At 39.1% G+C, this 24,875-nt stretch overlaps 1 protein-coding gene and 1 long non-coding RNA gene across 3 annotated transcripts in view; one reads left to right on the top strand and one right to left on the bottom strand.

The window, feature by feature from the left end:
- TMTC2 (transmembrane O-mannosyltransferase targeting cadherins 2) overlaps positions 1-24,875 on the top strand; it is a 434,663-nt gene that overhangs the window by 163,197 nt on the left and 246,591 nt on the right. For both annotated transcript variants that reach the window (XM_046013513.1, XM_046013514.1), the window contains exon 2: positions 3,253-3,823. In XM_046013513.1, the coding sequence (XP_045869469.1) occupies positions 3,253-3,823 (571 nt within the window). The remainder of the gene's footprint in view (positions 1-3,252; positions 3,824-24,875) is intronic.
- Positions 3,708-23,988, bottom strand: LOC123947350. Its single transcript, XR_006819743.1, has 4 exons — positions 23,977-23,988; positions 9,237-9,241; positions 5,842-5,846; positions 3,708-3,836 (listed from the first exon to the last, which is right to left on the bottom strand). It is a non-coding gene; the product is annotated as an uncharacterized LOC123947350 (long non-coding RNA).

Below are 24,875 nucleotides of genomic sequence, written 5' to 3'. Positions count from 1 at the left end.
TTCAGCCTTTTTATGGAGCATCTAGAAAACTCAGCTTGTTCTGTGAGTAGATAATTTATGTAGAAGGCCTAGCGTAATGTTTGGCTCAAAAAAGATAATCATCAACTACTGTTGATACGTTTTAATTCTAACCCCTAATTGCATCTAATTTCAGAGACTGTGCACCAAGCTGACTTTAATAAGGGAGTTTTTGAACATTGTACCCCACTCTTTATAGAATAATAACACCAGCAGCTCCCAGAGCCCAGATGTCATTTGTGCTAAGTCTCCAGAACACTCATGTGTTGGCAAGATAGTGTTCTTTGCTTTTCTACATAGAAGATAAATGAACAATTACAAGTGTTTGTTAACTGCTTTCAAGGTAAAGCTATTATCATCACAGGGGAGTCTGGGTGGCTCAGTCGGTTAAGCTTCTGCTTTTGGCTCAGGTCATGAATCCAGCTGGGGTCCCGAGATTGAACCCAGCATCCGGCTCCCTGCTCAGTGGGGAGTCTGCTTCTCCCTCTAACCCCTCCTCCCACTCGTGTTCTCTCCCTCTGTCTCTCTCAAATACATAAAAAATCTTCCACCCCCCCCCCCCAACCACCCCATTATCTTCACAGAAACTGAGGCTCAGAGAGGTCAATTGCGAAGCGGTTTAGAGAAGGAGGTGAAAACCAGCATTGCCGCATCATTTTATTCCAACCAGAATGCTGTTGTTTCCACTGGCTGTGTCACCTTGGATGGGTTTCTTAATCTTTTTGAATTTGTTGCATTTTCTTGTTTTTGAGGACACTCAGGTAAATTACAGAGCTGGTGATTCAGGCATGTTTTCCCTCAATCCAGGGCTCTGCCAACCTGGTTTTTGGTCCTGTGCGTGTGGAAATTCCTTTGCTCGCCCCTGTCTCACAGTGAAAGGCAGAAACAGGTGGAGGGGCTAGAGGTCAAAGTCATCAGGTGGCTTTCTGTCATATAGTCTTCAGCTACACATGTGCCCACACCCCTTAAAAAAGCCCTGACGTCAGAGGAGGCAAGAGGTCTCTATATATATAGAATGAAGGAGAGAGGGAAACATTTGGATGAGGGAGAGACCTTATTCCTGGCCTCCGCAACTCTCCCTTAAACTCTCAACTCAAAGCATGGCTGAAGGACCAGTAGCTTCGGCATCACTTGGGTGCTTCTTAGAATCATGGTGTCTCTGGCTCTCCCCAGACCTACTGATTCAGCACCTACCTGTTAACAAATACCACCCCCCCCCAATGATTTATATGTCTGAGAAACACTGCTCTGGGCACAAGTATTGTTTTTTTTTTTCAAGATTTTATTTATTTATTTGACAGAGATCACAAATAGGCAGAGAGGCAGGCAGAGAGAGAGGGGGAGGCAGGCTCCCCACTGAGCGGAGAGCACATGTGGGGCCCGATCTCAGGACTCTGATCATGACCTGAGCGGAAGGCAGAGACTTTAACCCACTGAGCCACCCAGGTGCCCCCAGGGCATAGATATTCTATCTAAAGTTTCTTTCTTTATTTTCTTTCTCTCTCTCTTTTTTTTAAAATAAGATTTTATTTATTTATTTGACAGAGAGAGACACAACAAGAGAGAGAACATAAGCAGGGGGAGTGTAAGAGGGAGAGGCAAGCCTCCCGCCAAGCAGGGAGATCCAATGTGGGACTTGATCCCAGGACTGTTGGATCATGACCTGTGCCGAAGGCAGATGCTTAACATCTGAGCCATGCAGGCACCCCTATAGTTTATTTCGCTGGGGAGCTAGCTAGTTCTTGCTTTAAGCAGCTCTCTGCACCAGGACCACTAGTATCCCATGGGCTATGCCTTTTAGAAAATGTAGATTCTCAGACCTCACATCAACCAGCTGTCATCTGCATTTTAAGCCAGGATACCACATGATTTTTAGGGCAGTTATTTGACAACTGCTGCAGTAAGTCTTTTTAAACACTTTTTTTTTTTTTTAAAGATTTTTAAAAATTTACTTAAAAAAATTTTTATTTGTCAGGGAGAGAGATCACAGGTAGACAGAGAGGCGGGGGTGGGGGGGTGGGGGGGAGGGGGAGGATGCAGGCACCCCGCTGAGCAGAGAGCCAGATGTGGGGCTTGATTCCAGGAACCTGGGATCATGACCAGAGCCAAAGGCAGAGACTTAACCCATTGAGCCACCCAGGCCCCCTGCTGCAGTAAGTCTTAAACCACTGATAAAAATTGCATTTATTCTTAAATTGTATTTGCATTTAAACAAAGCTTTTGAGGAAAAGAAATACAACCCTAATTGTAGTGATCTTAAGCAGTAAGGGGAGGATCTGAATTCAATCTATACCTAAAGCCTTCCATAAGGCTCATTTGCATCAATCCTGTGTGTACCTGGGATTCCATCGGACACAGGACAACAGCTTCTGGGAAGGTGATATCTTAGCAATGTCACATATAGTTGACCCTTGAACAACACGGGTTTGAATGGCATGGGTCCACTTCTACATAGATTGTTTTCAATCTATATAGATTGTTTTACTGTATTTGTTTTCAACAAATACATTACTGTAAAGCCTTTTCTCTTCCTTATGATTTTTTAAAAAAGATTTTATTTATTAGAGAGCATGAGAAAGAGCACGAGCAGGGGGAAGGGCAGAAGGAGAGAGAGAAGCAGGAACCCCCCCAACTCCCTCATTGAGCAGGGAGCCAGATGTAAGACTTGATTCCAGGACCCTGGGATCCTTACCTGAGCCAAAGGCAGCTGCTTAACTGCCCTCCTCCTTATGATTTTCTTTTCTTTTTTTAAGATTTTATTTATTTATTTGACAGAGAGATCACAAGTAGGCAGAGAGGCAGGCAGAGAGGGAGGAGGAGGAAGCAAGCTCCCTGCCAAGCAGAGAGCCCGAAGCGGGACTCGATCCCAGGACCCTGAGATCATGACCTGAGCCAAAGGCAGAGGCTTAACCCACTGAACCACCCAGGCGCCCCTTCCTTTTGATTTTCTTAATAACGCTTTTTCTAGCTTACCTTATCAGAAGAGTACAGTATATAATGCATACAACATACAAAATATGTGTTAATCGACTGTTCATGTTACCGGTGGGGCCTCTGGTCGACAGTAGACTATTAAGTTTTGAGGGATTCCGGAGTTATACTTGGATTTTCAACTGCATGAGGGTCAGCATTTCTAACCCCCATGTAGGTCAAGGGTCAACTGTCATCTTCTTTTTTTTTTTTTTCTTTCCGTATTTTAAATTTGATTTTTTTACAAAACATTTTGTTTTTTAGCCGTGCTATCAAGACTAATCAAGACCTTCTCCCCGAAACACCATGGACACACATTTTCTACAATGATTTTTGGGGGACTCTTCTAACCCACAGCGGCAGCCACAAATCCTACCGGCCCCTGTGCACTCTTTCTTTTCGCCTGAACCATGCCGTCGGAGGCCTGAATCCTTGGAGCTATCACCTGGTCAATGTCCTGCTGCACGCGGCGGTCACAGGTGTCTTCACGAGCTTCTCCAAGATCCTCCTTGGGGACGGATACTGGACCTTCATGGCCGGCTTGATGTTTGCCTCTCACCCCATTCACACGGAGGCAGTGGCGGGAATCGTGGGCCGGGCTGACGTCGGGGCCAGTCTCTTCTTTCTCCTGTCCTTGCTGTGCTACATGAAACACTGTTCTACAAGAGGCTACTCAGCCCGGACTTGGGGCTGGTTCCTGGGGACGGGGCTGTGCGCTGGCTGCAGCATGCTGTGGAAGGAACAAGGAGTGACGGTGCTCGCTGTGTCCGCAGTTTATGACGTCTTTGTCTTTCACAGGCTGAAAATGAAACAGATCTTACCTGCCATCTATAAAGTAAGTATTGGTGCTCGAGCATTGGGTTACTGAGCAGTTCTGCTTGCCTGGTCCTTTTTCCCCATTTAAAAAGCAAATTTCTTCCTCTTCAAAGAGAAGCTGGAAGAAGTTACGTTTTGATCTTCAGTAAGTGGAAGTGTCCTTTTCAACCTTTCCCTCCTAACATGCGTTTCATTCACGGATTGTTTTATTTCTTGGATTTCCTAACTTATTTTCATGATTTCACAGAGGGTAGAAGGGCACTTTTGCCTGGTAAAGATTAGGCAATCTTTGTTTTTATTCATTCTTTATTTCAGCCCAAATTCTCTGTAATCCAGTAGATTGCCTGTAATGTGTATTTGTAAAAATATCAGAGCGGGTAATAGAGCCAGATGCTAAACTCTACAGAGGGGGAAATCCTCTGCCATTTGTTAACAGTGTTTTCCTGACCTGACTTTGGAAAACAGCCCTTCTCTGTAGCGCCATTGGAACTCAAATTCTTTAACAGTGAATCATCTTCACCTTTTTCCTTGTTGTAATGAATAAGAATAGAAGAATCAAAGCAGAAAGAAGTTATTACAGGTTTTGCCCTGAGGCCAATTAAGACCTTTGCCTCAGGGCTTAATATTTGCTCTTCTGTATTCCCTTAGTGGTTTCGAACGCAATGTTGTTTGAAGGTCACAGAAGTGCAGAAGTGCTTTCAGATCCCATCTACCTAAAGAGAACCAGTTTTTGGCTGGTGTGTTATGGGAAGGCATTGGGCAGACAGAGGTGTGTTGAGAAACTGTCTCCTCCTCCATTTCTCTCTCATTCATAATAAACGTGTCCTAGCTCTGCCTTTTAGTGTAAGATATGAACTTGACCACTGTTTGCAAACCTTGGTCATGTTTTAGGCCAGCTCCTCTTTCCTTTTGGACACTTACATGAGGGGCTATGGTTTTGGATACTTACCCTGATCAGGAATGATGTCGAGTTTACTAGTTTTGGTGACTTTTTCCCCTGCCCCCTGCCCTCAATTCTCAATTTTATTTAAAATCAAACTGGGAAGAAATTGAAGTGAAAGGAAAAAATTGAGGGAAATAGAAACATTTATTATTACTATTATTTTTAAATGACTATTTTTTTCCACTTAGTAGGCAGGGTAATTACTGCTGCACTTCTGTGAGGAAGCATAACCCTTTCAGCTGGAACTTAAGTATCCAGTGGTTAATGAAGTTCTTTTGTGATTTCAATTATATGCTGAACCTGTAAAAGAAAACTCGGGTTGGGTCCCGTTTGATGCCTAAAAACGATGCAGTTTGAAAGGCAAACTCTTAATTTCAAATCCATTTTAACTATTTGTTCAGGAAAATTTAGGGAGAGAAATCTTTTTTGTTTTTGTTTTTGTTTTTGTTTTGTTTTAAAACCGTATCAACAACAGCAAGCTTTCTTGATTTTCTGGAAATAGTAGATAGAATACATATAAATCATGGTTCTTGTCTCTGGGGGAGAGAGGCCTAGTTGAGGACACAGACGCTCTGTTTTTCAGGACCTTGCATTGATAACCTGTGAAACGTTGTGGTTCAGCATTCTACAGAATTTCCACTTTACTGTCTCATGAATTAGGAAATTATTTTGGTATATCAATTCAGGACTTGCATTTATGACCTTCTGAAGTTCCTTTCTAAGAAATTTTCAGTTCTCTAAGCGTATTTTCAAGGACAGAGTTGCTGATAGAGATCCTTATTAAACCTGTGTCCCATACAGTATTTGGGACATAGCTGTAATAAGAAGTTATTCTTTGTTTATCCGAAATGAAAATGTAACCGAGCGTCCTGCTTAAGAAAATGAGAAACATTACCAGCAAAGGGACTAGCCATAGAGAGTGAAGTTCCCCCCACCGTGCCATGAGAAAGGACTTAACACTTTGAAGATTCAGTGTCCTGAGAAGTTTCCAAATGGAAACTTGCCTAGACTGTCTGGCAGCCACTGCATGTGGGCAAGAGAAGTAGTCGGGGCAGCAAAAACACTTCATCTGGGAGTTGGTATCTCAAGCCCACTCTTTCTTTCATTCTCAGGTTTTGGGCCAATGAGCTCAGTGAGAACATTTTGGTAACAGATTGTATAGATTTTCAAGGGACTATAGAGATCATCTGTGCCATTCCCCTTATTTCCAGCTAAGGTGTAGAGACCAGAGATGTGAAAGTCACCCAGAAAATGGGAGAATCACTAGAACTAGAATACATATTTGTGTGTGTCTAGTGATGATTTTACTATATTGTAAAGGTGTGAAGATGAATGAACAGATGTAATGTCAGATGACTTCCTTAGAAGAAAATAGAATGGAATCAAATATTAACTCACACTGGCTGAGTAACCTTGGGCTAGTTCAATGACCTGCTTCTTTATCTGGAAATGGAGATCTAAGATGTTGTGAAGCTTATATGAAATTGTGGGGCATCCAGTGTGAGCTGGGTGCCCGGTGTTTGGAAGGCACCTGATGCATATTAGTTAAGAGAAAGAAGAATATTAATGGAAATTATAGTTTTTTATTTTAAGGAAGAGAAGGCCAAAAGATACACTGCTGTTTGTCTTTAAACATACAGTGCTTTTGAAAGCATATGAATTAGGAATCGACCAAAGCTGAAGCATGAATATTTAAGCAAAAACTTTCATTTAGAATTTTATGACTATGGGGCTTGTAAACACTAGCATAGATTACATATGGAAGTTATAGAAAATTCCATATTCTGTCTTTATAATATATAGATTTCTATGCCTGGGGTGAGTTAGAAGAGACTCTGAAGGAAGTGAATTAAAAGACTTTAGAAGGTCCTTTTCAACCTTAAAAGAATAAATCATCTTAAATATCTTACCAATTAACTCTGGATCATGGTTTGCCAGATGAAATAAACTTCCCTGCCCTATTAAAACACAGCTTTTATATAAACAGAAAACTCCAGTGCACAAATGTTTCAAAGCAGTGAACTAGGCAAGTACTCAAATCCCAAAATGGCGGTCCTCTTAAAGCTGGAAATTATTAAGACCAGAAGGGCAAGGCTCTCTGTTTTGATAGTTTTGTCAGTAATGTTTTTCTCATAGTAGTAACACTCAGCTTCATTCTTCACAGTGTTGGTTTCAATTCTGTACCTCTTAAAAGATCCTGGCCCCGAGACTCAAAGGTGCACCAGGACCAGGCAGAAGGGACTGGTGGAAGCAAGATTATGCCCACCTCAGGGATTCCTCTTCTTCCTATTGTTGCAATAAGAAAATACAGGTTTGTGTTTGGGAGAGTTGGAGAGTTCCCTAAGAAGACAGACCTCTGGATTTTTCAGTGACTTTTTTTTTTTAAAGATCTTATTTATTTGACAGAGATCACAAGTAGGCAGAGAGGCAGGCAGAGAGGGGGGAGGGAAGCAGGCTCCCCACTGAGCAGAGAGCCCGATGCAGGACTTGATCCCAGAACCCTAGGATCATGACCTGAGCCAAAGGTAGAGGCTTTTTAACCCACTGAGCCGCCCAGGCGCCCTTCAGTGACATTTATTATTACTTACTATTGGTTACTGCTTTAAAGACAAAGACAAATCCTGTTTGGGCCAGACAAAATCCTTGGATGGCTGAATCTGACCAGAATTCTTAGCTGCCTTTTTTTTTTTTTTTTTAAACTTCTAAGATTCATGCAAATGATGCACATCTCCATGTTATGTGAAGGCTTTTGCATTTCTGCAAAGGAATATGCAAGTTTTCTATTTCGTGGAAGTATGTAAAAAATAGTAGAGACCTGGCATACTGTAGACATTTTATTTAGTATTTAATAAACATAGAGTCTTTATGTGCTAACCACTATTCTGAATATGCAAAAAACATAAACACAGTTAACATATATAATAAGTGCTTATTGAGATAGTATGACTTACAGAATAATATGGTTGAATATGACATGAAATAATACAGTAATACAGTTGTCAATAGTTAGGGGGGCTTTGTAAGAGAACACCAAATATAAAATCCTCAGAAACATTTATGAACAAAATGAGTGTTCATAGCCATCTTAAATTGTTTAAATGTTCTTATTAGCGTCAGCATTCTATTTAAGGTGTTTTCTATATTATCTTTGGCATCTAGTGCACCATCTGTCACATAGTAGGTACTCAGGAAATTATCGAATTCATACTTTTTTCAGATTTTTCTTGGAAAAATATGTGCCTGAAATGTTAAAGTAAAATCCTTTCCTCTTCCCTTTGTACAATGAGGATTTCATTTCATAGTGGGGTCAAGAGGGTAGAATTGGAAGAAATACATGTCAGAAAAATGTTGAAAAATAAGATCTTGCCTTTTCATCAAATGATTATTTTAGCCTTTCTTAGATGACTTTCACTTACTTAGTTTTATATGGTCAAAAGTAAGAGGGAGTGGTGAGGAACCCTTGAAACACACTCAAACTAGCCTTGCAAATAAATGCTTGACTTTTATCTGCCCACAAAATTTTTTACAAGTCTCCCATGACCCCGGGAGGTACATGGGTAATAAAATCAGCAAAATCAACATTTTTCTTACTTACCAAACATCAGTCATTACTTGCCTAGTGGCCATTTTCTGTGCTTATTTAACATCTGTTAACTGTTTTAATGTGGAAACATCTTTTTTCCCTTTATTAGCCTCATAATCACTTATTCGGTTACAGGTGGAAAAAAAAAGGAAATCTGAAAACCAGTGTAACAATTCTAATAATAGCCCAAATTGATTTAGAAAAATGAAGCCCTTCTCGTTTGATCTTTTAAGAATTTCTATAAAGATGATTACCTCTGTTTTGCTAAAGTTGCTTCTAAGATGTGCATTATACAGACACCTTCCTTTTCTTAAAATTAAATTTTATAGTGCTGTTTCATGTAAACAAAGTGAAAAGACCATATTATGAGAGAGGAAATGAGAAGGCATTGCCACTTTTGGAAAACGAGTCAACTCTGTCTAGAAATAACTTTTTTATTTTATTTATTTATTTTTAAAGATTTTATTTATTTATTTGACAGACAGAGATCACAAGTAGGCAGAGAGGGAGGGGGAAGCAGGCTCCCTGCTGAACAGAGAGTCCAGATGCAGAGCTAGATCCCAGAACCCTGGGATCATGACCTGAGCCAAAGGCAGAGGCTTTAACCTATTGAGCTACCCAGGTGCCCTAACTTCTTTATTTTAATGCTAAGCAGGATGTGAATGGCGGAGGTTGCTTATGGGGAAAAAGTTTATCCTGGATATGACGCATAAGCTTGGTTCTACATCAGGATGTAGGGATCAGACGCAAACAAATCATCCTGTCTTTCCAAACCATTTACGGGGTTTACCTTGAGAATGGCTTTTGAGGATAGGGGCTTATACGCTGTTGAAGGTTTTTGGTTTGTCACTGTTGGAACATTGAAGACACTAAATGTGGTGCTTCTGTACATCTAGTTTGCGGGACTCCTCCTGTGTAGAAGGGCATGGAAAGGGAGGTGCAGAACCTCCAGGTACTTGCACATCGAAGCCACATGTGCTTTTTTATTGGATGAGCTGCTGGGGATGGCATTGGCAGAATATGTTCTCATTGGCAGCTTTGTCCCTTCGCTTTCTAGACTAGGTTGTGGTTTTGCTCAAGATGTGACTCTCATGTCGATTGCACTGAGTGAAATATGACATATTTGCTGTTTCTGATTTTCTTCAATCAACATCTGTGCCACTCTACTTCAAGTAGTGTTCCCACTTTCTTATGATTTTCTTTCCCTTCGCTTGCCTTACACTTGACTTTGTGAGAATCCAGATATAGCAAGATACTCTGATTCTGATCACAGTATTTTCTAGCATTATTGAAACTGGAGGGCCGACTATTTGTCATGTACTTACAAATGAATTTGGATTTCATCCCAGTAAACTTGTTGTAGCATTTAATATTCATAACCTATAGTACTTTAAAACTTTGAACAGCTGCCAACACTGCTAACCAGATAATACCACAAATAAAAGTTGAGGTTCAAAAATACTTTACAATTCAAAAAGTCTAAGATTAATAAGGTATTTTATTTCTGCAGGTTGGCTCCTCTGCTCAGCTGATTTAAGATGATTCTGTATTTTGGTGACAGTTTAGGTTCAAGCTGAGTAATTGAAATTGGGAAGCTGACTATCCTTGTAAGTTCATGTAATGTTTGCATTAGAGTGTTAATACTTGAAACAGCGATCTAGTCACACATTATCTTTGTTGTTTTTTAAAGATTCATCTCTGTGCAAAACAGCGTATTAGGTGATGTGTGGATTCAAAGATGCATTGACAGAATTCTGCCCGTAAGGGCATTTTAGAGTATGCTAGGAAGTTGAGAGTAGTGCATGTAAATACAGAACTGAAATTCAGTCTGGAAGGTGGTAAGGTTATAAAAGGAGGCCTTGGGAGAGCTAGGGCAGTCTTGAGGAAGGGGAGGGGAGGTACTTCCTGCTGAGGGGATCAGGGAACACTTTCAGGAACAGAGACATTTGAGCAAGACCCCGAAGGGTGGTTCAGATAGAGACATTTATAATTGGAGAGGAAAGGGAACGTGGAGGGTAGAGCATGAGGATTGCCCAGAGGGAAACTCACAGGAAGGTATGGGATCACTGAACAATGGTTTTGGCGGATACATAGGGTGCATGAATTTATAGAGGAAAATGAATTAGAAAGGTAGGTTGAGAGAGCTAGTATATATAATGATGTATAGACCTTTTAAAATATGTTGTGGCCCTAACAATGTTGGGAGACATTGCATGGTTTTTCAATGTTTTTGTGTTTCTACTGGTATGTGGGAGAAGCTTGAGAATGTCCAGGCTAGCTACGTTTTGCTCCTTGGGAGATTTTCTTCTCTGTCTTTCCCTGGGCACAGACCTAAGAGTGGGTCCCTTTGGTGATGAGACTAGACTTAAGAATCAGATTCAGGAGGTTTAGTTCATTCAGTGAGTGTGTTTCCTGCCAGCATTTATCTTGTTCTTTAGCATTTAAAAGGGGGGGGCAGTTATTTTTGAAGACTGGATTATTTTACTTTTTTAGTCTATAGTATCTAGCATCTTATTATATACTCTTGATGAGAAAAACAGGGAGCCCTTAAGGGCTTTCTCCTGTGTCCGTTCTTCCAGCATTGCCGAACGATGTTCAAATGTTGTTACAGTGAATGGTCACAATTACAAAATCCCTCTTTGTTTTGCATTCCTTCTTACAGGAAGAAAGAAACATTTTTCAAAATGGTCCTTTTTACCATCCAGAATAAAATACTCTATCAGCACTGAATTCCAACCAGTTAACTCAGTATACCATCAGTGAAAATGACACGCAAATTGGACCTTGTGATGAATAAATAATGAGTCTCATTGAAATCGTCTATGCTGTTCTCATAACACTGTCTGGGATCCATATTACATCACTCGGCTCAATTTTCGATAACCTGCTGCCTCAGAGGAATCAGATTGACTGAGGGGATCTCATGATTATCTGGTTGTTCATATTCAGCTCGGTACTGTCAATTTCACAGAAAAACCATGTGGTCTGCACAAATTTCAAATCATTGTCATTGCCTAGAAGTCAGATTTCTGTCTTAAATACTCGGCACAATGGGAATGCTAATTGAGTGTTGACTTCTCAAATAAAATTTAAGCTATAGAAAGACAGATTCCTGGATGCATTAGAGATTCCTTAAAAGGCATGACTGGGGTAGGAGGTGGGGCAGATGAAACTGAGTATGAAATCAAATTCATTGATAGTTAAAATAGTTAGGAAATGTTTTAGTACAGTAAGCTTTCAGGCGTGGTATATTTTATTGTTTACATCAGTTTCATACCTCCTGATCACAGTGTTCCTTTATTCAAAAAAGAATGGTAAGAAATCAGAAGGGGAGAACAGGCATGCCAAAGTGTGCAATGACATGGTGCTTGGAAGGTCAACGTGCCCTTGCTCTCCGGATTTGTCTTTACAACTGTGCGGCACCCAGATGGCTCCTGCATGCTCTGCTGGTCTGATTATAACTCTTGCGTCAAGTGAAATAGCATGAATTCAGAATTTAATACATGTTTCCTCAATAATTATGGCCTTGATTAGTGAAGCCAGTGTTTCAGTTCCAAAGGACACTTTCTTTCTCCACATGTTTATTCATTTAATTTCAGGAGATCAAGTGAAATGCAAAAATGATAATCCTTCTCTTTGATATGATAGGGGAATCTACAGGGCCTGCACTTGGTATGTGGTTGTCATTTGGCTCATAATTAATGTAAGATTCAAAGCAAACAGCAGGGACAACGTGAGAAAACTGAAGGACATTTAAAAACAAGTGACTTAGCTTTTAGTAAGAGAAGAAATGGAAAATGTATTTAGAATTTCCAATAAAATATTGCTAAATGTAACTATATAGCAAGTACATTTAATAGAGTTCTTGATTAAATGCTGCATTAGTTGTGTTTAAAAATACAGTTTGTGTGTTCAAAAATGAAAAAAAGATGAAAAATGTAATATTTTAATTCAGTGAATTTTGAGTTATATCTGTTGGTAGTACCAACCTAGCCCTTTGGAGAGCATTTTATCAGTTTTTAGTGTGTAAACTCTGTCCCCTCCCCTTCAAAAGGGTTTGTGTGTTTGTGTGTGTTACGTGTCCCATTAGGACAAACTACATAAACACTGTCTTATATGCTGTAGTCAAATTATACCAAGGTTCTACATGAACGATTTGAGTGATTTCCATAACTTTCATGAAATAGCAAACTCCAAATTGCATAGAATTTTTATTTCTCCTTATTTGAAGTCAGGCAAAAACTTGCGAGTTTCCGTGTTCCATAGAGTATAGTTTCTTCTTAAGATCTCATGACATCGTGTGATAAAAAGTTAAGTATATCTAAGAGTATAAGAACAACTGCTGTTTACTCTGAATAACCACTGGGTGTTTGGCTAATCGTCTCGTGCATAAGCACAAGGAAGGCTGCTGTGGAAAAGCCAAAGGACTGGAGCCTTAAGATTTAGATTTAAGTCGCCATGACCTTGGATAAATTACTGAACATCTTGAACATCAGTTACATGGTCTGTAAAATAGGAATATAATATTTGCCTTGCAGGGTTGTTAGGTATGAATATAGTAAATGTACACTTTTCTGCTCCGTTCCTTTCCTGTAGATATACCATCATGGTCATCAGCGTTTTACTGTGTTTCCACAACATTTCAGTGGTTGTGAACTTCTTATGTGTCATTTTGCTGAGCACTCAATTGGTGTGGTTGTGGCTTTTCTTGTGGGATGCAGGAAGAAATGTCAATCAAGAAATGGAGTGTTTGCGATCGCATTCTCCCCCGCTGACAATGTAAAGAATATTGAGGAACAAAACTTTTTCAAGGATAATGCTTCTGAACAACAGTTTGATCATTTATCTTTTGTTTAATTGATTGAAAACAAGTATATTGAAGTCATTCCTTAATGTTTCTTCACCATTAATATCTTTCCATCAACTCCTACTTTTATAGCCTGGTTTTTTCCCCTTTGGGCTCAGGATGGTGCTGTTGCTTATGTATCTGAAAGTGGAGGGGAGCCGGGCTTTCCTGTTCTCCTCCCCCCAGCACCCTGTTGCCTGTGTGTTTCCTGTAGCCAGGTTTATAGTAAGGAAGATGAGTTCAGTAGCAGCAATAGCTTGCAGCACGTAAGTCTCATTCTCTCAAGAGCGAGGAAGCACTGTTATCACCTAGAGGTGAATGTTAATCTCTTTCTTCCCCCTACTCTTTCCCAAACCTGGCAGGCAATATTGTTGCAGCTGATTCCAGAATCTGTTACAACAGACCTTTTCAGGGAAACATGGAGGCTGGTTTTTTCTTGTTGTTCATTTATTTCTCCACCTTTCTAGCAGAAGTTTTGTTTTTTAGGAGCAATACGGTTTCTGGCTACCAAAATTTTTTAGTAAAACATTTTGGATGCCGGGGTGCCTGGATGGCTCAGTGGGTTAGGCTTCTGCCTTGTGCCCAGGTCATGATCCTGGGGTCCTGGGTATGGCATCCGGCTCCCTGTTCACCGCGGGGTTCTGTTTCTCTCTCTGCCTCTCCCCAGGGCGAGCTTGTGATCTTTCTCACTCTCATTCCTTCTCACTTTCTCTCTCTCTCTCAACTAAATAAATAAAATCTTTAAAAAACAAAAAAACAAACAACTTTGATGCCTTAGTCATATTCATACCAAGTTATTTTTACAGAAACCTAAATCCTCCTAACTTTGGCTTGCCGGGACAAGTCTGTAATAGGTAAAATTGGATTTGATTTTTTAGAAAATTCAGTATTTAAAAATCTGCTCTAATTGACAGAGAATACAGGGGTTGGGTGGGGGATGGTGACTGTTCAAAGACTTTAGGATTCATTTCATCATGGGCTTCCTTTGACTAGTCCAACCTGGGATGATCATTATCTTCTCATGGGGAGACGGTTTTAAAACAGAGATTGTAGCACAAAACTGGAAGCTACCAAATCAGATTCTGTTGGTCTGCTTCCTTTTTGTTTTTGAGGCATTGACAGGGAGTTGGTGGAGAGGTAGCAGGAAAAAAAACCCTACTTTTTAAAGGCTCTCCCCTGATTTTGATGAAAAGCTAGGTTTGGGACCCACTGATGTATCCATTGAGAATCTGATACCCACATACAATATTATTAAACATTATCAACTTTTTTTTTTTTAAGATTTTATTTATTTATTTGACAGAGAGATCACAAGTAGGCAGATAGGCAGCCAGAGAGAGAGGGGGAAGCAGGCTCCCTGCTGAGCAGACAGCCAATGTGGGGCTCGATCCCAGGACCCTGAGATTATGACCTGAGCCGAAGGCAGCGGCTTAACCCACTGAGCCAGCCAGGTGCCACAAAACATTATCAACTTTTTATAGAAACTTAAGATTTGGGGGATAGAGAGAGGTATTGGAAACTATGTATTTACAGGCCACCCCCTCTCTTTTCAGGAATGTGTGGCACAGGCTTGGTGGAGAACAGAGCCTCCTCCCCCAGGGCTGATGATTTCTTACTGTACACATGGCCTCCCTGCCTTCAGCCTGTAGAAACCTCTTACTGTAGAAGTTGTTTTCTATTTGTCATTTAAGACTACAGACTATGAATAGACCTGTGTGCCCAACCCTCCAGTTCATCATTAATTAGATTCTGTCCTTTTATTGTACCCTAGGTTCTCTGTGCTCTGTCAGTAATTCTAAAGTACCTGTTGAAATTGAGGTTTTTTTTTTTTTTTAAATTAATTTATTTATTTTCAGTGTAACAGTACTCATTGTTTTTGAAATTGAGTTTTTTGTTTGGTTGTTAACCTCCTCCCAGGCCCCTTCTTTTCTGGTCCCTGCCCCCTGCCACACCTCCAGCTACCTCCAATTAAGTGCTTATGTATTTGCATGCTGTCATTCTAGGTCTCTAGTTTGATTTAAGCCTGCATTCAAACGGAATATTTACTTTTGGAGCTACCAGAAATTTAACACAAAGAGACTAAAAACACCGTGTGTTTTTTTCCCCTAATTTGGTTAATTGCCTTTATTAACTGCATGTTACAGTTTGAAGTAGGTTACCCCTCAGTAGAGGGATCTTGTCTTGGGTGATGTGGAGCCTGAGATTAGTCTAGAAGTAGAGAATTAAAAAAATATTGGGGCAGCTCTCTGTCGCTACCCTCTTTCTCTTCTCCAAGGCACTGCACACTAACTCAGGAGCAGGGGATGTTTTAGGCAGCGGCAGCAGACAGAGCAGCTGGCTCTGTTGTTATTTACCCTGGTACTTATTCCAGGATTGTGGTGGGATTTTAAGAACGCCACCAGTAGGGCACCTGTGTGGCTCAGTGGGTTAAAGCCTCTGCCTTTGGCTCAGGTCATGATCTCAGGGTCCTGGGATCAAGGGCTCTCTGCTCAGCAGGGAGCCTGCTTCCCCCTCTCTATCTGCCTCTCTGCCTACTTGTGATTCCTGTCTGTCAAAAAATAAAATCTTAAAAAAAAAAAAAAAATGCCACCAGTAGTGTCTTACAGACGTTCAGAGTTTCTCTTGACTAAACAGTGTGAGTTTAGTGTCTCGATGTTGCATGGATATTCGAGTCGGTGACAATCACAATGCCAAAAGTGAGGATAACTCCAAAATGAATGTATTTTAGAGATAAAATGGCAAGAAAGGAGAAAATGTAGAGGTGCCAATTGAAAAAATGGGCCAGCTGAGCGACAAAAGGGCTGAATTTAAGTTGTCAAAGCAGCAGCCTAAAGTTTCTGGTTTGGGGACAGGATAATTTGTAGTCTTTGATTCTCCTGCTCTGCAGTATAATCTTCTCCAGGGCTGTGCTGACTTTCATATTGTTCAAAGAGGAAAAGAAATAATCCATTTGAATTCATTAGCTTTCATTTGCATATACACAGAGCTGGTGGTAATAATGGTAACAACCACCATTTATCAGGGCTTACTGTGTGCTAGCAAAGTGTCTTCCGTGCATTATTTTGTTCATTGTATGAGAGTAGGTATTATTAATCTCATTTACAGTTAAGGAAGCTGAGGCTTCTAGAAGTGAAATAATTTTGCCCAAGGAGTCACAGGTAGTATGTAAGTGGAGAAGGAAACTCGTTCCAAATGTCTGACTCCAAGGTGGGTGGTCTTCTCATAATACTGTTTCTATACAAGCGTGGCTGAAGTGGAAGATCCAAAGAGTGTTATGAAAGAAACAACCATTCTCCTGTTCCTTGGCCCTGGGACCAGTGCTGCTTACTTACAGTAGCTTGAAATACAAATAATCATCTCTTCCATAGGCAACAGTTAGTGTTATGGGTGCTAAAAATACATGGATGGGTAATATATTATCCCAGCCCCTCGGAAGTATAAGACAAGTATACGATGGTCAGATCACTCTGCACTAAGTGCTAATAGAATTCCATGGAAAGTACTGGAGAAGCAAATGTGTAGGGCAAATTGATTCAGCCTGGTTAAGGAAGAGCCTGAGAAGGTGGCAGAGAAGTCGTGACTTCTAAATAGTTCGGCTCATCTAGGATTTTGTTTTGGTTTTTAAAATTTCTGTAAGGGGTCACCCGGGTGGCTCAGTCGGTTAAGCCACTGCCTTGGGCTCAGGTCATGATCCCGGAGTCCCGGAATCTAGTCCCACATCAGGCTCCAGCTCCACGGGGAGTCTGCTTCTCCCTCTGACCCTTTCCGTTCTCATGCTCTCTCTCTCTCTCTCTATCTCAAATAAATAAAATCTTTAAAAAAAAAAAAATTCTGTAAGTTAACATCATTTCATGCTTGTGCATTTCATTTGGGTTTGGAGTCAACTTCCAAAATTTGCTAGATGGTTTTTAATTTTGTAATTTTTTTTTCCATTGTCTGATAAACAGGTACTACATGTCTTCTAGTTAGGAGGTCCCGTTCTAGACGCTGAGGATAAAGTAGTGAAGAAAACAGGCAGAACTCCTCTGGCTCTCTTGGAATTTACATTTCTTTTTTAACTTAGCTGTCCCAGTCACCCTGTGAGGTCACTCTTTGTGCTGCATTTTACAAGAAGTTGAATGAGCTCCCCTGAATTGATCAGTATACCATGAGACTGGGTTTCAAAGGCAATGCTAAATCTAAATCCAGATCATTTCCAGTGCAGGTCATGCTCTCTGAGTTGAATTCCCTTAAGTAAAAAGTGGTCTATTTATTTAAGGTGTTAGATGAACAGTACTGAGTGTGTGTGTGTGTGTGTGTGTGTGTGTGTGTGTGTGTGTGTGTAGAGGTATGTAGTTGGTTTAGAAACCTTGAGACCAAGCATCGGATCCTTTATTTCTTTTGCATCCCCGTGTCCCAGAGAGCTTGACATTGAGACCTTGGTATTTGGAGTTTGATCCTCAATATCATGTTGGGCTACAGGGCATTTCATATATGCCGTGGTTTTGCCCTATGCCACACAGATTTAAGAGAGAGACGTTGTACGTATATATGTCCTTCGAGGTTGAACTGGTTTTGATTTGCTTCTGAAACTCCTATCAACTTCTGCTACCTGCTCTTAAATGCATGGTGTTTCTCAAAAGCATGCAGAAAAGAATTATTTGGAGTCAGTTCACCTTGAAGTATTTGGTTTGACTCTGAATTTCATATTGTCGCATCATTGCTAATCAACCATATTAACTTATTTATGTCCCCAGGACAGGCAGTGCATTTCTAATGGTTCTTTAAAGAAAAAGATGAGTCTGTACGATAGAGGTGGTTTTTTAGTTCAGATAAAAACTTTTTCCTGCAAATTTCATGAAAAATATAGAACAGTTCAGATTAACTAACAATGTGATGCCAGTATTCCTGTGTGTCTTAGTGGGTTCTAAGCTGTGTAGGATGTCAGGTATTGTTTGATGTGGATAGTAAAGACTAATTTTAGAATCTGAGCTATTCTCTATTTATGTAAAAAAAAAAGGGGCTGAGAAGTTCCCTGATTCAATACCTAAAATGCTTGAGGCCACATGTGATTCTGATATTTTTTTTTATTATTCAAAAGTAATAGGGTACGTAAATTCTGTATTATGTAACATGGCACCATTTTGAAGTAAGAAACATTGAGCATTTCTGAAGGAAAATATATGAATATTTACAATAAAAGGAATAGATAAAGACTAAATAACCTCATATCAATTTAAATCAGGAGTTTTATTTCTTTTTAACAGCTTTCTTGAGATATAATTCACGTATCATAAAATCGAACCACTTAAAGTGGACAGTTTGCTTTTTTGAGTATATTCATTGAGTTTCTGTAACTATTACTGAATTCTTTTTTTTTTTTTAAGATTTTATTTATTTATTTGACACAGAGAGAGAGAGATCACAAGTAGGCAGAGAGGCAGGGGGAGGAGAGAAGCAGGCTTCTTGGTGAGCAGAGAGCCCTCTGCGGGGCTTGATGTGGGGCTCAATCCCAGGACCCTGAGATCATGACCTGAGCTGAAAGCAGAGGCTTAACCCACTGAGCCACCCAAGCACCCCTATTACTGTATTCTTAAGTATATATTTTTAAATTAAGGATAAGGAGCCTTAGACCTGTAGTTACTGTGTGTGTGTGTGTGTTTTGTTTGTTTCTAAGATGTAGGTTTTATTTTTTACTTTTCAAGTTTAAGATGATCTGTAGAGAAAAGTTATAACCTTAAACCATGTGTGTCAGTAAACCTGGTTAAAGACTTATTGAGACCCCTGTTCTCACGTCTTTAATATTGTTTGCACATCTTAGTTACTGTTTAACAAATTGGTAATGAAGTTTGGGTAGTTGAGGTATCTTCTTTGGTGTTATCTTTGGGTCACAGTGCTGGATCCTTTTTTTTTTTTTTTTTTTCTTAAACCATGATAAATCATTGGCCCCTACATAAATGCAGTTATCTGGAGTAAGAATCTGATGTCAGAATGCTTGGATCCTTATTTTGGTTTTTTTGAAGTATGATGAATCATAGTCCCCTACATAAATGTAATTTTCTGGAGTAAAAATCTAATGTCAGTATTTGATTGCTTCTTTGGCCGTGTGTTTGATACCTGCAACCCTTGATTCTTGAAAGAAGAACAGTGGTAGGAATCTGGATACTTCTTATTCTTTCCCATATCTTTGCCTCTCAGTGCATTACACATGTCTGACACATGCAGAAGTAATTAAGTTGTGTTTAAGTACATATAATGGACTTGTTTTTAGCTCTGACCAGGAGTTTTATCAAAGTGTAAAGGTGCTTGTCAAATCTAGAATAAAACCAATTTCCATTCCCTTACTTTTTGGGAAAAAGAAAAAAGAAAAAGAAAAAAAAAAGAAAATGTATTTTTAGACAAACTTAAACATGTTTAAAAGATGGAACTGAATTTAAAGGTTTTTTTGTTTTTGTTTTCATTTTTTTATCCCTTTAACGGAATGGCCATCCTAAAATATGTCCCAAGTTGCTTCCTAGAGGCAAATTCACTTCTGAGCAATTTTAAAAGAGCAATAACATAAACTTAATTATGGGAGAACGATTCTATAAAAATTTAATATGCCATTAAGACATTTGCTGATTTACATTAGATTTATATAAAGGTTGTTTGAACCTACACCTTTGCATCCAGCTGGTAGCCTTTTTCTAAGTTAATTACATGAAAGCCTCTGAAAAATGTTAGACATTTGAGAGAAGTTGTGATTTCAGAGATAAAGGGAGCATGCTGTGAAAAGTATGGCCGTATGGCATTAATGACATCAATCCTGCAGTTCTAATCAGGAGGTCTGGGTTCTCACACAGTTTCTGCCACTAGCTAGTTGTGTAATTGTGGACAAGTCATTTAGCCTCTGCAGTGGGTTTTTTTTCTGAATACGGGAGTTTTGGGGGATGCTTAAAGAGACAAATTATATGATACTAAGTTTAATCATAATTTAAAAAATAATTTTATTGCTAAGTTTCAAAAAACTTTTGATAGCTTTCTTTGTCTTTGAAATAATCTGATTGGAAAGATGGATTAATTGTGCAGATATTAAGTTCTTCATTTATTCCCACGAACAAAAGATGAGATCCCAAAATACTTATAATAATGTTTTTGAAGGCCAAGTATGTACTGCAAACTGAAATGGGCTGTGTGTGTTTTATTCCAACTTTCAGAGGCATCTATCTATATTAAAATATATCCATTCCTCCTTTATTTATATATCATGAGGGTATATATTTATCTTTTTCATGAACTTATACAGTTGAATACAGTTAACACTTGATTTTCTGAAATGGATTTTCTCAGAAGTAAATCATACATTCTTAATTTATTATTCTAGTCCATGTCATTATTTCCTCATGTCATTTTACATTAACTATACTGTGATTTAATGTGTATTAGAAATGGACTCTGATCCAGTTTTCTGTGCAAGAAAAACAGCATGTTTTCCTTAAAAACCAAAATGAAGTTGTCATTCCCTTGAGGGAAATTCAAAAAAATTAAAGATGACGTAAAAGAAATAATATTATAAAGTGTCAAACTATGATCTGGATTGAGAACTCATCATACTTCATTCTCAGTCGCAGAGCTTGGCAAACATTCAGTATAAAGGGCAAGGTAGTTCATTTCCTCTGCTTTACAGGACCATGTAGACTCTATGACAACTATTCAGCTCTACTGACCTACTGCAAACAAATGGGTGTAGCTGTGTTCTAATAAAACTTTATCTAAAATCAGGCAGGCACCAGATTTGGTCCACAGGCTATAGTTTGCTGACTCTATCTAGTAACTTAGTTGATAAACCCATGCTTATTACATCATACAAGTTCTCCAAAGAGATTAAGTCAAGGACAATGTGTTTATAGTTGGGGGAATCATTCAATGTCATACAGGTTACCTACATTTTACAAAGGGCTTTTACATTCATTTTTATTTTTGAAGAGAAGTTGTGGTTTCAGAGATAAAGGGAACATGCTGTGAACTTCTGTCAAGACGATATTAACCTTCCTCTTCTACAGTTGAGAGAGCCCAGAGTTGCACTGTTTGCCCAAGGTTACCCTGGGAGCACAAGATTTTACTCTGTTCCCCTGCTTTATATTTTATCAGTGTATTAGTGAACTCATTGAGAAGTTATCTCCAGTCTTGATTTGTTACTTGGATATCCTGTACCCTAGAATTTTGAAAGTAAGTTTAAGTTCAAATTTAACACTATGACTATTCTCTGGATACCGGATTCATTCAAAATAATCATAGAAAGTAAACTTTGGTAACAATTCCCCCCTACAGGAAGCCCAAGTAAGCAGAAGGTGGTTTCCAAGAATAACCAGCTCTAGAAGTTCATAGCAGCTGTAAAAATACATCTTCAGTTGAAATTTAGCTTGTAATATAAGGGTACTTGAATTTTGCTTCTTGCTTATCTTCCTCACTTTCTTTCTTTTTTTTTTTCTTTTTTTTTTTTTTTTGCAAGTGACTTAGAAAAATATATTGAGGCTATTTATTGATTACTCTTAATACAAAGGCCAAGCCCTTTTATCATGAAGAAGAGCTGTCACTGGAAAAAAGTTGAAAAGTAAATACCAGTTTAATAATTTTTTTTCTTGGCCTAGAGCCGTTGTTGTTGGTGGAGTGATGGGGCGTTTCTTGCCGTGTTTACCTCCTGAGTAGGAATGAAGTGATTGGCTTTGGCAGTGATTTTTTTTTTTTTTTTTAATATTTTGGTGATCAGTGCATTGGTGGTTGTGTTCAATTGGGAGGTAGCAGAAAGCTTGACAGTGTTATGCTATTTATTGTGTTACTGCTCCTTGAAAAGCAGCCATTTTGCTCTGTCTGAATGAGGAGCACTTAGGGCAGTCGCACATCATTAGAATTATTGGTTCGGATTTTAAAAATCCAAGATAAAATAAAACCTGTACTCAGTGTAAATTTCACATATGTTTTCCCCTTTAATTCCCCCAGCCAGGCTCACCAAGCCAAAATCTCAAATCCTGAATGTTTTGTAAATACATTCTATAACAAGTATTGTTTAATTATTCTTTTTGAGTGCAATTTTAATTTGACCCTTTTCAAAATTATTTCATTCTTTTTTACAATGATTTGTAATATTTTCTTCCCCTTCTTAATTAGGCAGTCAGCTGCATGAAGAAATATACCTGCTGCTTTAATTCTGATTTTACCTCTTTGTACCTCCATACATCTCAAATCTAGGATTTTCAAAGATCAAATGAGTGTGAATACATAGAAATCTCAAAGTGTCCAACACATAGTAAGTGCTCAGTTAATCTGAGCCATTTTTATTTTTTATCTATTTTTAAGGTGGTCCTTTTCTCTGCAAATGGGCTAATTTTAAAATATGTACCATACAGGCCATCTGGTTGTTACCGTTACCATTTGTTTTAGTAGCCAGAGTCCCTTAGAGGAATTAGAATAAATGTGACTACTCTGATATTATTAGGTAATAGTGCAGGGATATTAGTTCATTTTTATCTGCATCAGTCATTAAATTTTATTCTTCACTGCAACACTAAACTGTGAAGTGGCTATCTTTTTAACAGGGATATTTAGAAATGAGATAAAAATAACTTCCTCCCTGAGACCAATAGGGTCCATGCACTGGAAGTATGCAATTATGTAGAAATTTCTCAAATGCCACAATAGCAATAGGAACTGATGTTGTTTCAAGAATATCCTACCTCTCATATCCTCATCTCTCACATTTGTCTAGGGGTTCATCTGTATTCCCCTCAAATCACTTCCTAAAGACCTCAGCAAGTATTGGAGACTCTTCATGAAGGGCAAAGGATGACCAGAGGTTATTATGTAATTTGATTCCTTGCATCTTGTTAAGGAGAACTTGCAAGTCTAATCATTCAAAGTCTTGTCTTCCTGATTCCTTTTCTCCCTTCCTCTTTCTCTTTGTGTCTCCATCCCCTTTATCCCTTCTCTTCTTTGTAAGATACTGTATTCTTCTTCTCTTCACTAATTAAAAATAGCCCTAAGCATGAGGAACTTGACTGGGCCTCATAGGGCAGGTATGTTTAAAACACACTTGAAATTCTTTCTGCAGTCTGGGACAGGCTTTGTTTGCCACAGGGACTTAAAATGCTTTAAATTGTTTCAACTCCCAAATCAGTGCAGTACCCACCAGGGGGGAAAAGTCAAATTGTTGAAGAAACTATGGACACCAGCACAAATATGTATGTCAAAGAAATGAACAGCTGTAGTATCCCCTGACCGTATAGACTTCAGAAAGTCCCAGGGTGAAGGGACTTTTCTATATTTTATCTTATGTAGGTCCATTGACTAGAGAGAACAGACTGGACTGTTTGATCACTGTATCAAGATCTGGTGTAACTAAAACTGCCCTCATAGACTGTTCTCCTGCCCCCTTATGGGCTCCTGTCTTGTTTCATTGTCCTTTTATTCATTCATTCCATCATTTTCTCAGTCATTCATGCATTCATTCACCCATTCGGTACTAAGTGTTCTGTGGTGGGTGCTGACAGAATTGGTATGGATCATATACTTTGTGACCAAAACTTCTAGGAGCTTGTGTTTGGGTAGGAGAGCTGTGAGAGTCATTTCTGAAGAGTGTGATAGTTAAGATTTCTTATGCTCAGTGTCACTTTGGGCCTTAACAAATTCAGACTTGGCCTTTATAATACATGATTTCCTTCATATGGTGTAAGATTGTACAGCTCGGAGGAGGCTGGGATTGATGTAGCCTGGAGAAATTGGGGAAGTTTTGTGGACGAACTGGAATTTCCCCTGGAGGTGAGGGAGAACATTTCAGATAATGACAACATTAGTTTGATGAATGAGTATTTGGTTTATATCTAGAATAATCATGAGACTGGTATCATTGAGGGAATTTTGAAGTATCAATAAAGATATCAGTAATGCTTAGGGGATTTTTAACTTTAGATAGTAAAGAGGGGCCAGATTTTGGACAGCTTTGAATTCTAGTCCAAGGACATTGGAGTCTTATTATTTTATTATTGCCTGTTATTGAGAATTATTGTAGATATGTGATGAAGAGTAGTGACTAAAAGGATAAACAAAGGGATAAGGTACTAAGCCATGAGTGCAGAGGAAGATGAAATTTCTGGTCCTGAATGGCACCGAATAGCTCTGTGTCCTTGGGGAACATGCTTAAGCTTTTAGGACATCAGTTTCCTCACTGCAGAATACACATTGAGGAGATGCTTTCTAAAGTTCAGGGATTTTACAAGTAGGAACTGCTGAGCTCTGGACCTCTCTAGCATTTACCCATCTGCGGCTTTACGAACTTTCCTTGTAAAAGTTAATGGTCTTTTATGTCAAATGCCACCTTAGGGTTGAGGGACGTGGCTGGTGAAGAACTGGCAGTGGTGATTGCAAAGTGGACACTGTGTGGTTTGGGGTGGGTTAGGGCATAAAACCCTGGTCTTAGGGTAAAAAATAAAAATAGCTTTGAGTTCCAGTTCTTCTCATTAGCAATGGGATTCTGAGCAACATGCTTCACATCTCCAAGTCGCCCTGTATTTTTGTAAAGTACCGATTCACAGAGTTTGCAAACATCAGAGGGTTTTAGAAAGAATGACTTGAGATTGTATGAACATTGTAAAATGTTTAATAAACATTTATAATTAGTGTTAGTACTACTATTACATGACTTCCCCCCACATTCCATAGTTGAATATAATGCCAGAAGAGAATGG

This window comes from Meles meles, chromosome 7, assembly GCF_922984935.1.
Source record: "Meles meles chromosome 7, mMelMel3.1 paternal haplotype, whole genome shotgun sequence".
NCBI lineage: Eukaryota > Metazoa > Chordata > Mammalia > Carnivora > Mustelidae > Meles > Meles meles.
The sequence above is the reverse complement of the archived record's forward strand: the minus strand, read 5'-3'. Positions and strand labels throughout refer to the sequence as shown.